This window comes from Miniopterus natalensis, chromosome 14, assembly GCF_054644295.1.
Source record: "Miniopterus natalensis isolate mMinNat1 chromosome 14, mMinNat1.hap1, whole genome shotgun sequence".
NCBI classification, from domain to species: Eukaryota; Metazoa; Chordata; class Mammalia; order Chiroptera; family Miniopteridae; genus Miniopterus; species Miniopterus natalensis.
The window spans coordinates 22,451,106-22,467,970 of NC_142094.1; the positions used below are offsets into that span (position 1 = coordinate 22,451,106).

Sequence of the window (16,865 nt, forward strand, 5' to 3'; positions counted from 1 at the left end):
GGCAACATGCCCAACAATGCCCCCTTCACCCACCTTAGAGGCGGGCACACCGGGGCCTGCGGCGCCTGTCAGCTCGCCCAGGGCTTCCCAGCTGGTGAGCAGCTTGCAGATCCGGGCCGCGGCGCTGCCACGTCTCGCGCGTCCTGCGATCCGTAAGGGAGGAGGCGTGGCCAGGTCGGGCCCGCCCCCGAGCGCTCTCGCCCCGCCCCAGGCCCGCCCCTCCGCCGCTGGAGTCGCTCGTAGGGAGCCCCGCGGTTGCAGAGCTCCGTGACGCGCGAAGGGGCGGGGCAAGCACGCGCCCGGAAGTCCCGGGGGAGAGGTGTTACGTATATCCGGCGAGTTGCTGGCGGTCCCGAGTGCTGCTGGGCTGTGCGCTCAGAGGAGGGTCGAAGCCGCCCGCCGCCGCCGGAGGAGCCCGTTGGGCCGTATGTCTGGCTGCCGCCTTGAGGGAGGGAGCCGGGGCCGTACAGGCTGGGGTGGGCGGCAGAAGGGTCGGGGCGGAGGCCGGCGCAGGCGGGGTGTGGGGGGGGAAGTGACACGCAGGCGGTTCTGTGGAGCCGCGGGACTGGTTCTGGGCGGGGATGGGCCGACCCGGCCGGGTCCGCACGGTCCCGCGCCTGCCTCCGGGGTATCGGGGGTCTTGTAGCTGCTGGGCGGGATAACAGTTTTCTTGTCTGTACTGTGCGCTCTGGTTTACGAAACAGCTGCACATCCCCTGTCTCAGATGAGGCTTCCATTAGAGCCCTCGGTGAGGCGGGTGAGAGACCTTGACGATTACCCTTGTTTTACAGACTCGGGGACTAAGGCTCGCCGAGGCACAGTGAATTGGCCAAGGCCCCAGAGATAGCAAGTGTAAGCGTTGGAACCAGTTCTCCTGCCTCCTAGTCCCGGGCTCCCCACCCCCCTCACACTTAAGCTCTGCTATCATCTGATGTCCTTGGTCGAACCCATATTTTCCCCTTCTGTCTCCTTCTTTTATCTCCTCTGTCTTCATTTCATGGCAAACTTTCTTCATGTTCGTTTGGTATATAGATTGTTTAGCTCATGATTGTAGCCGAGCGGTTGGGAGCACTCAAGTGAGCGTGGACACCAAGTTGTCTCGTTAGTATTCTCTCTTGCTCTTGTCTTTTCACCTTCACCTTGATCCATCTGCTTAGATTGTAACAGGGGCTTGTGGAGCTTTGCAATGGGTCCGGCCTTTGACACATACACCCTGTAGCTAAGCAGATTTCTTAGCTAAAAGCCGGCTTGCCTGGTACCCCTGATCTGTTTGGAATGGTGTCTCAAAGTTGCTCTGAGTATATGTAGAAGTAATGAGTATGTATAGGAAGTGATGCATTGACTCTTTATTGGCTAATGCGCACCCTAGTGCTTTTCCTTTTTATTGATTTGATCAATCAGTCTTGAAATTTGCACATTTTAGTTCGGTGTACTTTGGCAGTGCTTTTGTTGGTAGTTCAGAGCCCTTAAATTGTAGACTACTCTAATTGCCATAAGATGCCAGAAGGTGGTAGAGTGAATCAGGGATAGATCAATGCTAGTTAACATACCATTCAAAAGGTGTGATGTATTGTAAGGAAGAAAGCTTTAGAAGATTATCCTGAGTGTAGCTGATGGGTTAAGGAAGTTTGATGTTTTTTTAAAAGCAGTTTTGCAATTTTGATTTGAATTTTGTGTAATATTAACAGGAAGAGCTGTGACTTTGGTATTGAAGGAGGAAGGCACTGTTATTTTTCTTGCACTGTTACTTTTCCAGCTGAGCAGTCTTTGTTAAGCTGGCTAACCTAGGAGTGTCGGCATCTTCATTATGTTAAGGGAGGCCAAGGATTGGTCCCAGTAAGGTTGGTGTGAGATTGAAATGAGATGTATGTGCAGGCACTGCATTAACTGTATAACTACTTAGAAAGGGATACAGATCCTAAGACCTCAGGAATGGGGGTGCCATGAAATTAGGGTAGTAATGCAGCACAACTCTTTGTGTCCAATAAGGGTTTTTTTAATTTTTTTAACATCGCCTGAAGAGTTTCTTCACTCTTCATAGATCATTCTGATGGGAAGAATTATAGGATGCTTAACTCAGATTATGTCAAGGGAAAATAAATTGGAAAATCAAAGTAGTTCATTTAAAATGAAAACTTCCTTAAAATGGGGTTTTCCCCTTGTCACCTTCCGAGAATTTGTCTAGCTGGAGTACTTCTAAAAAAACGATGTGATAAAACTTTACAAAGAGTCTGTAAAGTACTGACTGCAAACCATTGTAGTGCAAATGAATGCATGTGTTGGGTTTTAAGGGAGGGATCAGGGTGGAAGTGACCTAAATGACGGGCGCTTTCTAAAGGTGATCTGCACTTCTCCACGTGGTAGACTGAGGAAAGTAGGGAAGGTTGGATGGCTGGTTTGTGGGGTTGCACAGACGTGGCCATTGTTCTCTTCCTTACCTATCGTGGGAAGTTAAGCACAGGAACTTTGTAAGTGTACTAAGTCTCTGGACTTCTTAAAGCGCAAGACAGGTTTGCAGCCAGAATTGTTATTTAACATGCTAAATTTATTCTTTCTGCCAAAATATATTTTGATGTTACTGAAAGGAAAAACCCCTTTATTTAGTATCTTTTTATAAAAGTTTTTGCCTTTAGTCTCACTCTCAAACTCCTGCCCTTCATTTGGCCTTCCATGTAAGAGCCAGAGAAAATAAGCATTAAGCAGCCCCTAAAGTTTATAGTTGAGGTCACAGGCCTGATAAAAAACAAACACAAAAACCAGTAATCGAATGAAAAAGAAAATAACATACATTGTCTCCATTTTCCAATTTCTTCTTCATCTAGCATTCTTTGAAGAATATAGGTAGGTTTTTATGGATAACCTTTTTACCAAGTTACTAGTAAAAGTAACACCACTAAACTTTTACTTTTTTGAAACAACAAAGCTTCATGAAAGTTTTATTTGAAAGCAGTTGGTCACATCTAGTAGTATAAACTATTGTGTTCAGATGCTCTTGATGATGGACAGGATTGAAAATGTGGGATCTTTCTCATCACTGAATCTGCAATAATGAGGCAAAGTTCAGTGTGACCAGGAAATGCTGACTCAATGAGAAACCTTACCACCTGCCATTGGCTTTAGATCCTCCTTTCTTAACTTCTTTCACAGTTCCTCTTGCTTATTACCAATGTGTGTAGACCTTTTTGTAGCTTTGGATCATCTTTTGTTTTGTCTAGGCCTTTGGGAAACAGTAGAAAAATTAAGGTATGTGCTTGGCTGGGAACCTTCCACAGTATCCTGAATGAGTATTCTTATTTTAAGAAAATCTGTATTTGTACAGTGGTTAGGTCTTGATTATTCACATTATGAAAGGATTATCTTCTTACTGCTTCATGGCTCTCTCCAAAATAGTGGTATCACCTCTTCTATAAGTTGAGAGGGGCTAAACAAGTATTGTTTAAGAAGAGATAGCAAAAAGAAAATGAAAATGAGATAGAAAAAAAAGCAAACAAACAAGAAGAGATAGCATTGATAAATGCAGCAGGACAAATTGTGACTGTTTTTTAAGAGCAGTTTACAAGCAGCTTTTCATTCTGGTTAATATGCCTTTCCCCCCCATTATTTTCTACTTAATGAATTGATGTGAAATTTTGCTATAGATGATTGATGGGACTGATTTCCTAGAGAATTTGTTAACTGGTAGACAGCGGTGGTATATCTAGAGAATGTGAATGAGCAGCTTCCTGGAGGAGTAAGTAATAGTAAAAGAGGAAGGTATATCTTCAGTTCCTAGTCTTCTGAGTGTTGTAGGTTGAAAACTGTTAAAAGTCAGGAGTTTGTGCAGATCAAAAGATCCCAGAGACTTCCCTACAGGGTGCAAAATCCTTTGTTTTCTTATGCCCCAAAACATGGGACTGTAAACATGCATCAGGGCCCGGGAATAAAAGTTAACTTCTCCAGAACTATATAGCATTCAGAAAGCTAATGTTTGCTGTTTTCTTATTTTATACAGGTAGTAAGCATTAATAATGTCTTTCATCTTTGAGTGGATCTACAATGGCTTCAGCAGTGTGCTCCAGTTCCTAGGTAAAGCAAATTTCCTTGAAATATATCATAGGTTTCAAACTTTCTACATTTCCTCCAACGATTTAAATACAAGCAGCCTTTGGTATGCAGAGAGCAAAATTATGTTAAAATTTTTTTCTCTTTTAGGACTGTACAAGAAATCTGGGAAACTTGTATTCTTGGGTTTGGACAATGCAGGCAAAACCACTCTTCTACACATGCTAAAAGATGACAGATTGGGCCAACATGTTCCAACATTACATCCAAGTAGGTTTGAAAATACCAGGTGACCTTTTGGTATTTAAAGGTCAGTGTCAGGGCTGGAGGATGAATCCCCAATTGATGTAGTTCTTTTCTTAACTGAGGTCCCAAAAGACAGCTCTCTTGAAAAAATTCCGTATAGGACAAATAGGTCACATACTCGTAAGTCTGAACCTCTGGAACTTTGTCACTCTCTGTTCTCACTGGCCCTGTAACAGGACACATCTCTCATATCTACTTCCAAGAAGCAGCAGACACATTGGAAAAAAATAAACTTGGCTTTTAAAAATAATTTAAGAATATTTTCACAATTCTTTTCTTTACAAGGTGAAAGCTTTATTAAGTTTTGCATTTATATTGGCTTACAATACTCATGTGGCTGGGGTGCTTGGATGGAGAAGTTTATTTCTTTCCTCTTTTTTGACAATTTTTCAGCATCAGAGGAGCTGACGATTGCTGGAATGACTTTTACAACTTTTGATCTTGGTGGGCATGAGCAAGGTAAGGAAAGGTTCATTGGAAGGATGGTATTGACTTGTGGTTTATTTTGTACCCCTCTTTTTTTTAAAGCAGTTTGTCATTTTTACCTTTTAAATTGCTTGCATTTAGGATTGATCTTATTTTAATGAAGTTGGTTTATTCACTTACTATTTTGAAGTAATTTCCAAATTGTGAAAAGTTTCATAAATAATAGAGAAGTCCACTTCTTCATACCTTTTGTCCACATTTATTAGTCTCCCTCTTTATATAATACATATTAATATTTATTTTTCTTGAATCGTTTGTGAGTCCATCATGGTCTTTTATTCCTTAATATTTAATGTATATTTTCTAAGAACAAGAATATTCCTGTATATGATCTTAATAGTTATCAAACCCAGGAAGTTTTATTTTTATCTACTCTGTAGTGTGTATTCATTTTTTTTTTTTTTTTGGTCAGTTGTCCCCGTAATCTCCTTTATAGCATTTTTCCTTTTAAAACATGATCCAATGCAGTATCACATCAAATTTAATCGTGTCTCTTTTTATCCTTTTTTCAGTGGAGTGTTAGTATATAGGAAATTAAATTATTCTTTGTAAGTAATTTCAAGCTTGTCAAAATTGTAAAAATAATACAATGACTACTTGGGATCATGCTGATCTAAATTGATATTTTGTTCCACAAACTTACTCTACCCCATTTGGGTCAGTTTGTGGAACATTTTGTTCTACTTGTTCTCAGTGCATTTTGCCTTACTCAGGCTGTGTCTGTCTGGTTCCCAGATTCCTATCAGGTGTCTTATATGTGTTTTAGAGATATACAGAATGGGCCATTTTTATCTGATGCACACTCGCTTTACATTTGGTAAAACTCAGGTCTTAGGAGTAAAACATTTAAGATGTGGGAATAAATATTCTGGGAAGGTAGAAAGAACCTATTGGGATTCTTTCAGATTTATTCACTTGTTATTAAATTGAGTTGAGAAGTTTTCCTTTTGGAGCATTATGTTAGGTAGACTCTGATAACAGGTTTTTAAAGTTTAGTTAAAAAATAGAATATTGGACCCTGGCTGGTGTTCTCAGTGGTTAGAGCATTGGCCCAAGCACCGAAAGGTCTTGAGTTCCATCCCCAGTCAAGGGCATGTATCTGGGTTGCAGGTTCTATCCTCAGTCCCGGTTGGGTCGTGTGTTGGAGGCAGTCAATCAATGTGTCTCTCTCACATCAATCGCCCCACCCCTCATACCCCTTTTAGTCTCTCTAAAAATAAATGGAAAAATATTCTTGGGTGAGGATTAACAAAACATTGAGGAAAAAAAAAAAAGAATGTTGGTAACTAATCATTCAGCCAAAAAAATTTTAGCCAAAAGACTGGGAAGTGATCCAAATAATTTTATAGTCAGTGATTTCAGTAGCATATAATTACATTTATTTTATGTACTTAATATTTATATGCTTCCAAATCATATGTGTAGTAAGATCACAATTATATAAAATATATGTACAGAAAAAAATATTGAAAGACAGTAGACAAGAACATTAGCAGTGTGTGTGTTTTGATGGAGGATTCTAGATTATCTTTTTTCTTGTTTTTCTATAATGATCTTACAGTATTTTCATTTGGGTAGGAAAGGGTATATAGTTTCTTTTCTTCTTTCAAAAAGATTTGTAACTGCTTACAAATTTAAATTCCGAGGTAATACAGCTATAAGCTGAACTGAGGCCATTTGGAGAATGCAGAGCAATAGGTGTTTTTAGACATCTGAACTGGGAATTATGTATTATTTGGTGTAATAATTTAGCCTTCAGATTTTGATAGAGTAAGAAGGGAAATGTGTTCATGTATATAGGTTAGTTTGAGGAAAATTTACTTAAAAGAAACAGTTTTTCATAATAGCCTAGCCACTGTTACACAGAAGTTACTAAAATACTGTACGTTTGGAAGTTTCCTTTATGTGTGTGTGTGTGTATATTTTTTAATATATATATCTATATATATATATATATATATAGTTAGATATATATATATATATAGTTATATATTTATCTAACTATTATAAAAATCTAGACTCAGTGTAACAAATTCAGTATACAGTCAGTATACAAATATGGTAGGAGGTAAAAGTGAAAGTTTCCCCAAACTCTTCTTCCCAGTCCCACTTTAGAGGTGACCTTATTAACTGTTTAATGTAGATATGCTTCCTTAGTTATCTCATTGAAAGAATTAGAAATGAATGACTTAGAAATTATAATACAAGCAAAGCATTGCTTCCTAAACCATTATCACTTCATATCACAGACAAAGAAAAATTATAGGGCACACTTGGTTGAATATGGGAAACAGGTGATTGGCCTGGGTATGTGAACCACCTGTCAGCCCAGCCTCCCTGACGGCTGAGTGGATGAGTGTGTCAGTACGCTTACACATCAGTTGGTTAGGAACTAACTTAGGACTAAAGTTAATATGGACAAGTAATTGGCATCATGATATTTTAACTGAATGGTTGCAAACTAACATGGCTCCAAGGGCAAAGTATGTGATTTAATTGAGTCATATTGACTGGGTATAAGACAGTAGGGAGTGGTAGGAACTTTGATAGACTGAACAGCCCAGATCTCATCCAAAGGGGCATGTGGGTAGGTAGGCATGGGATTGACAAGTGTTGCAGTTTTGGAGAAAATCAGGCAAAAACCCCTGGTTTTTGAGTTTTAAAAAATCATTCAGTTTCATGGACCACCAGTTCATACCTTCTGTTCTGACTTTTAATAATGGCTAGGAGTTGAAAAATCATACGGAGTTTAATGCTATTGAAATCTGGCCAAGATATGACCATTATTCAAAATGGATTTTTTTTTTTTATTGATGCAACTATGAACTTTGTCTTTTAGCACGTCGGGTTTGGAAAAATTATCTCCCAGCAATTAATGGGATTGTCTTTTTGGTGGATTGTGCGGATCATCCTCGCCTCATGGAATCCAAAGTTGAACTTAATGTATGTTTATATTTTTTTCTTTGGCCTATATTTCTTTTAAGGAATACAGTTCAGTAGTGCCAATACGTGATCATTCCAGTTTACATTTAATAAAGGTTCTAGTTAGGAGAAGAAAGTGTTTTGAAACCTACAACGTTGCTTTTCAGTGTCTTAAGGAAACTCAGCTTGAACTTGAGTAAATTAACTTTGTTTATGTCTATTATAGGGTGACTCTGTGTCCAGTTTGCACAAGACGCTCCCCAGTTTATATCTGTTGTCTCAGCATAATTAACTTCTTTCCCTTTCACATATCATGTATGGTCACTCTTTATGAAGTGTTGGCATAGTGACACCTTTAAAGAGATTAGAGTCCTTTACATTTTGAATCTGCCTTCTCAGGTTGTGCCTACACACCCTTGCACTGAATTACTTGCCAGACCTTAAGAATCTGTTCTCAGTCTTCAGTTTTGGTCACGTGCAGGGTGCAGCACTATCAAGGACTCACTTCAGATTTTCTCCTTTCTCAACAGTGCATTTTCTTGGCTTGACAATTTCTATAGTGTTGCCTTTGTTACCTTCACTGCTTCGCTCTGTGCCTCTTCTTTCTCTTGGATTTATAATTGTCTCTTTGCATTCTTGTTCCTGGCAATTTGAATGTGTCTCAAGTTTATTTGTAAGTATGTTTCTCAAATCTGTATTCTTGGCTCATGTAGAATCACCTACAGGGCAGTCCTCTTAGTTGACCCCTTGGCACTGGCCATTCTCTCTTTTTAAACTCCTCTTTACATTCTTGGCTTTGGTGTTCTCTCTCTGGTTGATACTTCTCAGACTCTTCCCCAAATACTTACTCCTCTGCATCACCCTTTAATCTTGTTATTTCCTCAGGGTCTATACTTTCTCCTAGGCTGGTCCAGGCTATTCCATTCCTTCTTCTGCCACAGTGACTCCCAAATGGACTTCTCTTGTCCATACCTCTGTTCAGCTCCAGCCTCATACATAATGCTGCCTACTGGACAACTCCACCTACCAATTCTGTTCTCCCAAAATGGAACTTTTTATCTTCCCCACCATGTGAATTACTGTAGATTTCACCACCACCCTGCCATACACTGTAATAATGCTAGAAGGAACTTTCTCAGACTTGTCATTGCCTTACTTAGGTCTCTGTCACCCATTAATAGGTCTCTGTCATCTTCAGGGTAAAATCCACAGCTCTGCTTAGCACATAAACTCTCTCAAGAGCATGCCTCTGTATATTTCTCCACCCTTTCTATTGCTTACTTTAAATTACATTTCAAACATAGAGAACAATTTGCCCTTCTTTGAGTATGCAGAAGTGGCTATCCCTGCCTGGCTTTCTCACCTGACCCCCTACCCCCTTTTGCTGGTAAATTTGAAAATGTCCTTTAAGAGAATTTAGAGTTCAGGCATGACCACTTCTAGGAATCCTCCTCTTCTCAGGTTGTTGGACTCTCCACCTCATCAGTGTCTTTTGTCTTTACTGTTTTTTTTTAATAGGTCTCTCCCACCAGACTACGATCTTAAATGGTAGGGACATTGTCTGTCTTCTTTGCTAAACGAAACTTCTGTACCTAGCAAAACATCGGACCTTAGGCACTTTGTTAGCATGAATGACTTCCTTACTCTATTTTGTCATTTCCTAGAACTTAAGATGGTTAAAGTATGTTCCCCTTTATCCATCCAACTCTAGGCTTTCCTGCTTTTCCTGTTAGTGAGAACTAGATTCCCAGTGCAGCATTGTAATTTATGAGAAATATATATTTGGTCTTCATCCATAGTTCCTGGCACACAGTTCCTGGAATTTCCTAAGCGTGGGGAGCCACATAGTTGTCTTTTGTTATATTAATGAGGTAGCTTTTAGACCTCTTCTAAGGGTGAGGTTGCCAGGAGACCCAGCTAGTAGAGATTGGAACTTTCAACCCCATCCCCTGACCCCCAGGGAGGAGAGGGGCTGGAGGTTGAATTAATTGCCAGTGGCCAAGGATTTAATCAATCATGACTATGTAATAAAGCTTCTATAAAAACCAAAAAAAACAGCATTCAGAGAGCTTCTGGGTTGGGAGGTTTGGGGAGAATGGTATGCCTGGAGAGGGCATGGATGCTCCATGCCTTTTCCCCATACCTTCCCTATGCATCTCTTTTATCTGGCTGTTGCCGGAGTTGTAGCCTTTGATAGTAAACCAGTAATCTAGTAAGTAAAATGGTTCTCTGAGTTCTGTGAGTCATTCTAACAATTAAACCCAAGGAGGGGGTTATGGGAACCTCTGATTTTTACCCAGTTGGTCAGAAGTACAAGTGATAACCTGGACTTGGTACTGGTGTCTGAAGAGGGGCAGGAGTCTTGTAGGACTAAACCCTTAACCTGTAGAATCTGATGTTTATCTTCAGATAGATAGTATCAGAATTGAGTTGAATTGTAGGACACCCAGCTGGAGTCCTGAGAATTGTTTGTTGGCTGGGGAACCTCCCTTCACATTGGAATTGGTACCAGAACCAGCTCACCCAGTCTTGAAATCTATGCCAGCTTTGGCTCCTCTTTTGTCTGTTATTATTTAAACTTCAGTCTCTTTACCTCTTTACTCCAAAATGCCTGCAGCACTATTCATCATATGCTGCCATCTTAGGCTGGATCATCATCTCTTACCTGAGCACTATAGATAGATAGTGTTTGTGAATTCATTGTACTAAAAAGTATATAGATTCTGTCCTGAAACTTCTAGATTCGGGGTCTTTAGGGTCTATTGTAGCTAACCTCTCAGACTGGAACCATAATGCTGGTTATCCCTTGCTATCCCATTTACTCTGTCACTGCATGTCACCATAAATGCGTTAATTCAGACAGATGTTATTCCATGCAGCTTCCTGAATTCTTTCCCTACTATAAAGCCATTGCTTATATTCTTCCTCTTTTCTACCTTTCCAGATCTGTTCCCTATTTCAGAGCCCAGTTTAGGTTGTACATTTTTGCTCAGACTTTTCCTTGAACCCACATCGGCATTTTATTTGCCTGATTGTCTTTTAATATTTATATTCTGTCCTCATTCCTTGTGACAATCATGCACTTGCTTTGTTGACAGATGTGTGAACATAGAGTGAGGATTTCTTGAGGCTAGGGACGTGTCTTACCCCTCCTTTTGTATCCCTGTCAGTACCCAAGATAGCATTTTGCACTCATCGGCACCCGTGAATACTTGGGGAGTTTCTGTAGTCATTTTTGAGGCTCTCTAGCCAGAGCATTCATGCTTCCAGGACTGCTCAGTGGATAGCCTGAGGATGGTCTGTGAGTGAGTGGCTTAGCTCAGAGTTAAGGTTGGGGGCAGGTCAGCTGCCTCATAAATAGAGAGCCTTAAGTTGCCATTGTTTTGAAGGCATTTGGGGATTTTTGCTTAATGTCAAAGTATTTTTAGGGGCTTTGTATCTAATATTAAGAGCGTTCTATGTAATGTCCAGAATTAACTTTTGAGTTAATCATGCAGGTGTAAAGATGGTTAGATTTCCATTTTACATTTGATACCTTATAGACAAGTGGAAGTCAAAGAGATTTTCATTATCTGGTGGGCTTTCATAGATTCCTCACTTTTTTTTATCTTGTTTTCAGGCTTTAATGACTGATGAAACAATATCCAATGTGCCAATCCTTATCTTGGGTAACAAAATTGACAGAGCAGATGCAATCAGTGAAGAAAAACTCCGTGAGATATTTGGACTTTATGGACAGACCACAGGGAAGGTAAGAGAAAAATCTTCAGGGTACATTATAAAGGAAACTCACAGCTTTTAAAACTTCCATGCTGCCCGGCTGGGTGTGGCTCAGCGGTTGAGTGTTGACTTGGGATCCAGGTGATCGGGGTTCGATTCCCGGTCAGGCACATGCCTGGGTTGCAGGCTTGATCAATGACTCTCTCATCATTGATGTTTCTATCTCTCTCTCTCTCTCCCTCTCCTTTCCTCTCTCTGAAGTCAATAAAGATATATTTAAAAAAAACAAAAAACAAACTTCCATACTTTGCTATCTAGATTTTATTTGTCTTTCTAAAGTTTAACTGGGCTTAGGATTTGTTTCATTACAGGTAATTTGTAGACTCTCTGAAAGCCGGAGCTCGCTTCTTCCTTCCTTCCATCCTTCCGTCCTCCCTTCCATCTTTATTGATTTCAGAGAGAGGAAAGGAGAGGGAGAGATAGAAACATCAATGATGAGAGAGTCATTGATCGGCTGCCTCTTGCACACCCCTGACTGGGGATTGAGCCCGCAACCCGGGCATGTGCCCTGACTGGGAATCGAACCCCGATCGCCTGGATCCTAGGTCAGTGCTCAACCGCTGAGCCACCCCCGGCTGGGTATCTTTTAACTGTTTTTTAATGTTATACATGAGGGTGAAGGAAATGGTACAAAAGGCAAACAGCATTTTAAGAAATTTTTTGACTATCTTTCAAATTCAACTCTGAGAAATCTCTTTTGAAAGATCCTTTTTTAGCCAGAAATCAGTTTGTTTTTTTTTACTGGAGATTTCAGGTTATGAAGAAGAGTGGTCATTTATATAAATCACTTTCCAAGCATTGAAGTCACAGTACTGGGTTATCCTCAGTGCTCCTTGCTGAGGGAGCTTGTATTCTTATCCCCATTTTGAAGATGAAATTCTGACAGTGATGTATTCAGCTCTACACAGCAAGCCAGTACAAAACAGGAGTAAAACCCAAGTTGTCTGGATCAGTAGGTTATGCTGTCTCCAGTTCAAAGGAGAAAAGTATGCTTGTGAGAGAACATTTAAATCAGCTATCATTAAGCAGGAATCCTGGTCTTTTCAGCTCAGGGCTTTGGCATATTTAATTTTTGAAATTTTCCTTTTCTGGGATCTATAATTACTTTTTTACATGGTTCCTTAGTCTTGCCTCTTGGTTATCTATTTCTTTCCAGAAATACTTCCTTTAATTTTAGTTTCCCCTCTTGCATGAGTGTCATACACACATGAATTCTTAATTTCTTCAGTGTAACCTGTTATTAATGTATATTTCTGAATGTTTGCATTAACTAAAATATCGTTATTTCTAAAAAGTCTCAGACTTCTCTTGTCCATCAGTGAGCATGCTGGTTCTGTGGGTCCCAGTGGCCTTCTTCTTGGTTTGCTGCCATAGCTGGCCAATGAATGTTGGTGTGTTCAAAGCAAATGCTCTTCACAGAGAGAGGCTGGGAATAGGAGGACTTTGCTGCTTACTCTATCCTGAATGTATGAAGCCCTGGGGAAGTCATCTGTATGGCCTTGACCACATTTTTATAATTAATCCCTCCTTAGATTTGCTTTTGAGGAATGGAGAAAGTGGTTTTTGTGATCACCCTTTCAAACTTTTCTACCATGAAGGTGCTAATAGGGCTTTCTGGATTTTGTCTCCCTTAGGGGAATGTGACCCTGAAGGAGCTGAATGCCCGCCCCATGGAAGTGTTCATGTGCAGCGTGCTCAAGAGACAAGGCTACGGCGAGGGCTTCCGCTGGCTGTCCCAGTATATTGACTGATGTTTGGACAGTGAAAATAAAAGAGTTTTACTTCTCTGGACTGATCCTATTCACAGCTTCCTCATGAACTTTTCTAATAGAACCAGGAAAGCTCTCCACAACCATGTCTGGCGCTGAGAAGCCAAGAGTCTCTGTCAGCTCTCTTTGCCCAGTGGTGACATGTGCTCTTCTCCACACTGTCAGGAGGTCACGCTGCCCCATGTGCTGGTGCAGGTCAGCATCCTAGGACTTGGAAGCTGGCAGGATTTGCCGGGTAAAGCTGTGTGCCATCATGGGGCACCTGAACAGAAAAACACGTCTCACCACTGTGGTTGATTTCAAAAGAAAGTGATTCTATTTTTTAAAGAAAGTGTTGTTTATGTAATTGGTTTCCCTTCTAACTTTTTGAGTTTACAATTTACTTGGTCCAGAGTTTTCTATTCCTTTTTTTTTTTTTTTTTTTAATCTAGTGAGTGGCATTTAGATACTTCATAAAATTATGCACAGATACATGTTGGAGGCCAGAGCTCAATCAAGTGAATTTACCCCTGTTGAGTTAGCAGGTTGGTGAGAGAAGCTACCCTGCCTGTCTGACTGCCTTGTTTGTAGTAGGTGGCATCACCTTGTGCACAGAGGACTAGGAAAGGGCAGAACCTGGCCTCACAGTTGCAGCAGGTTTCCACTGTGGCAAGCTAGGGCTGTTCCTCATCACAGAGTGTATAGCAGATTGCTCACTGCAGAGGAGTTCATTATAGAATGGGTTATTGTTATTATTTTAAAAGTTACAAATTTCAGCCAGTCTTTGCTTTTAACTATTGTGAAATTTCATTTCTCTTTGTAGCACCTTTTTCATTTTCAGTTACAAAAAGCAACTTTTGCCTCATAAAAGAGTTGAGAACATCTCTCATGCTGTCATATACTGCCTGTGTGTCAGTTGCTTTTGTACAGATTTTAAGGGGGATTTTTCTGAATAGGAGAGTCACACAGGACAAAGTTAACAGCTTAAGGGCTCTTAATTCTGTGGTTTAAGAACTTAAAAATCTGGTATTGTAGCAACTGGTTGAATCTGGAAAAGATTTACTCAGTGGACTTTAAATTTTCCACTTGCAGAATTTGGTCTCTGATTGGACTGTTCGTAAGCTTTTTTAAAAATCAGTTATCAATTTTTTTGGTGTTTAAAGGTTAACATCTGTATCTTTTCCAGAGTTTTTGTGTGTTTTTTGGCATGGAATTGCCTTTCTCCATTCCAGAAGTAAGTTGGGGAAACTCTAATCCAAGAACTTTTTGTATAGAGCTATCTGTTTTGCCAGTGTCACTTGTCAGTAAGCACTGAGTATAAAAGCCACCACATCCCCAGCAGTGTGATGAGGATTATTTTTATAGCTTTCCATTTTCTTAATGCCATGTGTGAAATTCGATTTTCATCATCTTAACCAATTTTCTACCCTTGCAGTGAAAGATGATGAGATGGGAGGTGGTCTTAAGATGGGAGAATATCTTCATTCATTTTTCCTTTAATGAAAAATTAGGGGTAGTTTCCTCAAAATTGAAAACAATTGTGATGATGATGGATGCCAATATGCAGAGGATTGAATTCAGTGGATTCTTGCTTCTAATGTGAGGGTAGGGAAAATGTGGATAGCACATATTTGGGGTGAGAGTCTCTTATTCTTTAGTTGGATTTCTCATTGTTAGGAATGTCTTCAGTACTATTAGGAAAGCATACTTTTTCACTGCCAGGTACCAAATGCAGAGGCTCGGTGGAGTGTAAGTCTGGGATGAGCATGACTTTCGTTTATGAGCAGGCATAGCTGGATTAGGTAGTTGTTGGTTTGGAAAGGGGTTAAAGCCTTAAGTGAACAGATCTAATGGTGAATTAGTTAACTTCATACTTTTAATTTCCTTTGGCTAAAGGTAATCCACACTCTCTGTCCAGAGACATGAGAAGTGTGACTGCTTCAGTGTTAGTTTTCTTGTTTTTCTCTTCCCTGTCTCCCCAGTCACTTTGTAGCAAGCTGGAAAACTACGGATTCTGCACAGGGCAGCTCTTTGTGAAAGTGGCTTATTTTCGCCACTGGAGAAAGAGGGGATTGAAAAGTCAAGCGGCACCAGTCTTATTTCTTGCCCCACATAAAACACTGTTCCTGTAATAATAGCAGAAAGAAGCAGCTGTGAGGAGCTTGGCTGCTAATAGTGAGGATCAGAGCTATTACAGGAACTCCCATCAATTGAGACTTTTCATTCTGTTTTATCAGAGTGCATATATGTCCTATTTCAGGAAAAGTAAAACAGTCATTTACAAAAGAAACTCAATCTGTAACCTAAGCATTTTAATAAAAAGTTAAAACAAACTTGTCATCTTGCTATTTTTTGGCATTGGTTCTGAGTTTGAACATATCATGGCATTTGTGCTGGGGAAGGCAAAAATTCTTTCCTACTTATGGGAAGAAATACATCCAATGGATGTGAGAGACTTAAATTTTGCTACCGGGGAAAAAAGGCTAAGCCAATTACACATCCACTATAAATAGTAACTTTAGTACTGTTTGAGAGCCTCGGTCCGAGGATTGGCGGTCGTTACTGTGACAGGATAGGGCAGACTTGAACAAAATCTTATATTAATATGTAGCTGTGTTTCATAATTTTATACAAAATGGGAGAGAGCCAGTTGAATGCTACATTTGGTAAAATAGAAGGAATGAAACCTGTGCTCGTGCATTTACTACACTTGTAGGAAGACCTGCTTTTAGAAAGTCCCAAAGGAGATTCTAAAACCAAAGTACCTGGGTGAATAGAATGGGAAGCAAAATGCAACAGGTTCTTTTTTACTGAATATTAAAATTCCTGGAGGCATCCTGTGATTGAAACTAATATCCATGTTACTATGACAGGAGGCCATGGGTTCTATGTTCACATGCGTTTGTGTTAGAGTTGGAGTAGAACATGAGAATTAAAGGCTGAGTCATTGAGCCCAAATATTCGAGGGGGTCTCATCTTGGCTGTTGGCTGTGACTGGGGACTCTGTACTGTGATGTGCCATAAACATAGGAAAACCTGACATGTAACATGCTGGAGGCTTAAGCATCATTAAGGGAGAATCACAGGACTAGAGTCTTTAATTGCTAGGAAGTTGGGATAGTTGAGAGATTCTACTGTGCTCAAGCTATGTGTGTCACAGAACCAAAACAAAACTAGTGCTTGCTATGGGAAGACTGCTAATTTCAGTCCTGCCTCGTACTAAACTGGATCACTGTTTCCCTTTCTCAAACAGCTTTGTTACTGGGAACACTGTGAGCATTACCCTGTGTTGTACTGGGGATAAATCAACCAGCATTAATTTTATTCAAAAATTTGAGGCACAGAAGTAGTATTTTAGTAGTTGAATATTTTTCATCAATGCTGACAAATATGTACAAAAATAATCTTATTAAAAATGTGTATTTTAGTGATACAGTGATAAATGTCTAGTTTGTGGTGACTGCTTTGGGTGTGTTCTGAACCACCCCCAAAACACTTATTCATGTTCTTCTATCCTCAAGGATACTAATTTTGGAAAAGCAGGGATATTTTGTGTTTGCTTAGATCAAGGATGGCAAACTA

At 40.1% G+C, this 16,865-nt stretch overlaps 1 protein-coding gene across 2 annotated transcripts; it reads left to right on the forward strand.

Moving 5' to 3' along the window:
• The first annotated feature begins 337 nt into the window (after window positions 1–337).
• Window positions 338–15,616, forward strand: SAR1A (secretion associated Ras related GTPase 1A). 2 transcript variants are annotated; one of them, XM_016198353.2, is made up of 8 exons: window positions 411–425; window positions 792–852; window positions 3,992–4,065; window positions 4,192–4,311; window positions 4,741–4,806; window positions 7,673–7,776; window positions 11,375–11,506; window positions 13,170–15,616. In XM_016198353.2, exons 3-8 carry the CDS (start codon window positions 4,008–4,010, stop codon window positions 13,284–13,286), a joined length of 597 nt encoding a protein of 198 aa, XP_016053839.1. In that variant the 5' UTR covers window positions 411–425; window positions 792–852; window positions 3,992–4,007; the 3' UTR covers window positions 13,287–15,616. The 2 variants fall into 2 exon arrangements, with proteins under 2 accessions (XP_016053837.1, XP_016053839.1); XM_016198351.2 differs by lacking the exon at window positions 792–852 and having other exon boundaries at window positions 338–425.
• Window positions 15,617–16,865: the final 1,249 nt, after the last annotated feature.

Bases quoted from the DNA above. Each gene is read 5' to 3' on its own strand.
- SAR1A (XM_016198351.2), top strand. From the start codon at position 4,008: ATGTCTTTCATCTTTGAGTGGATCTACAATGGCTTCAGCAGTGTGCTC. The intron at 4,312-4,740 runs GTAGGTTTGAAA...ACAATTTTTCAG, and splicing joins TGTTCCAACATTACATCCAA to CATCAGAGGAGCTGACGATT. The intron at 11,507-13,169 runs GTAAGAGAAAAA...TGTCTCCCTTAG, and splicing joins ATGGACAGACCACAGGGAAG to GGGAATGTGACCCTGAAGGA.